Below are 1,086 nucleotides of genomic sequence, written 5' to 3'. Positions count from 1 at the left end.
GGAATTTTCATTGTTTTGGGAATTTTGAATTATTTGAGAATATCTGAATTTGGACTTTATTCTTACTCCAAGTGTTTGAAGTTTCAGAATTCTCTCAAAGCTGTTTATTCTGGGATCTTCGAGTGTTGTCTCCCTGCTTTATAAGGTCTCTGCACAATGCAGTGCTACTTCAGTACTTGATAGTCGGACACACCCTGCAGGCTTCAAACCCAAATATTGTCTGTAACAACGCTTTGTCCAAAAATGGCAGGACAGTGATGATCACTAAAACAGTTCCCACCTCGCTGTGCGTCTCAGCCATCTCTTTAACAAACTGAGTCTGCAGAGTTTCAGGCAGCAGTGAGTACAAAGTGTTGGGCAGATCCTCTTTGTCCTTCTTGTAGTTTGCCTTCAAACAAAAGAATAAAAAATGTTTTAATCCTACACGAAAAACTTAAAAACAGTTATTGTTTTTACTATAATACTAATAATAGAAGTAGTGCTGCAAACTGTAGATTTCTTACAGACACAGATCCTCTGAGATCTGATGAAACTATACACCTGTGTGGTGCGTTCAGGGTCCTCACCTCACTCTGTATTTCTGACATCTGTTTGGCGAACTGTGTCTCTGCCGTCTCTGGGAGCAGCGAGTACAAGTTCTTACTGATCTCCTTCTTACCCTCCTCTTTGTACTTCACCTACACACACACACACGCACTGACTTTAAACAGCTGACACACAGCAGGGACACTTTCACATTCAGACTGTGTCTCTGTGTTTCTCACCTCACTGCAGATGTCTCTCAGCTCTTTGGCCAGCTGTGTCTCTGTGGTTGCAGGTAGCTGATGATACAGAGAGCTGCTCACCTCCTTCTTACCGTCCTGTTTATACTTCACCTACAAAGACACCAAACAACAGGCAGAATTCAAACTGCAGAGGAACATTTGCTTGTGTTTTCTCTCTTGTCTGTGATGTGAGTACCTGACTCTGCAGCTGAGCCACCTCTTTGGCGTGCTGAGTCTCCAGAGTCTCGGGCAGCTTCGAGTACAGAGAGCTGGACGCTTCCTTCTTCCCTGCTTCTTTATATTTGCTCTGCAAAACAAAGAG

The 1,086-nt window shown here is 43.4% G+C and overlaps 1 protein-coding gene across 1 annotated transcript in view; it reads right to left on the bottom strand.

The window, feature by feature from the left end:
- LOC102300397 (nebulin) overlaps nt 1–1,086 on the bottom strand; it is a gene marked incomplete at its 3' end in the record, with an annotated part of 74,303 nt that overhangs the window by 38,223 nt on the left and 34,994 nt on the right. Inside the window, 4 exon segments of the mRNA XM_042215763.1 lie at nt 281–388; nt 567–677; nt 765–875; nt 961–1,071. Coding sequence (XP_042071697.1) covers nt 281–388; nt 567–677; nt 765–875; nt 961–1,071 — 441 coding nt within the window.

Source organism: Haplochromis burtoni, unplaced genomic scaffold, assembly GCF_018398535.1.
Source record: "Haplochromis burtoni strain Fernald_Lab_line unplaced genomic scaffold, NCSU_Asbu1 Contig_817, whole genome shotgun sequence".
Taxonomy (NCBI): domain Eukaryota; kingdom Metazoa; phylum Chordata; class Actinopteri; order Cichliformes; family Cichlidae; genus Haplochromis; species Haplochromis burtoni.
Note: the sequence above shows the minus strand (reverse complement) of the source record. Positions and strands in the feature narration are given on the sequence as shown.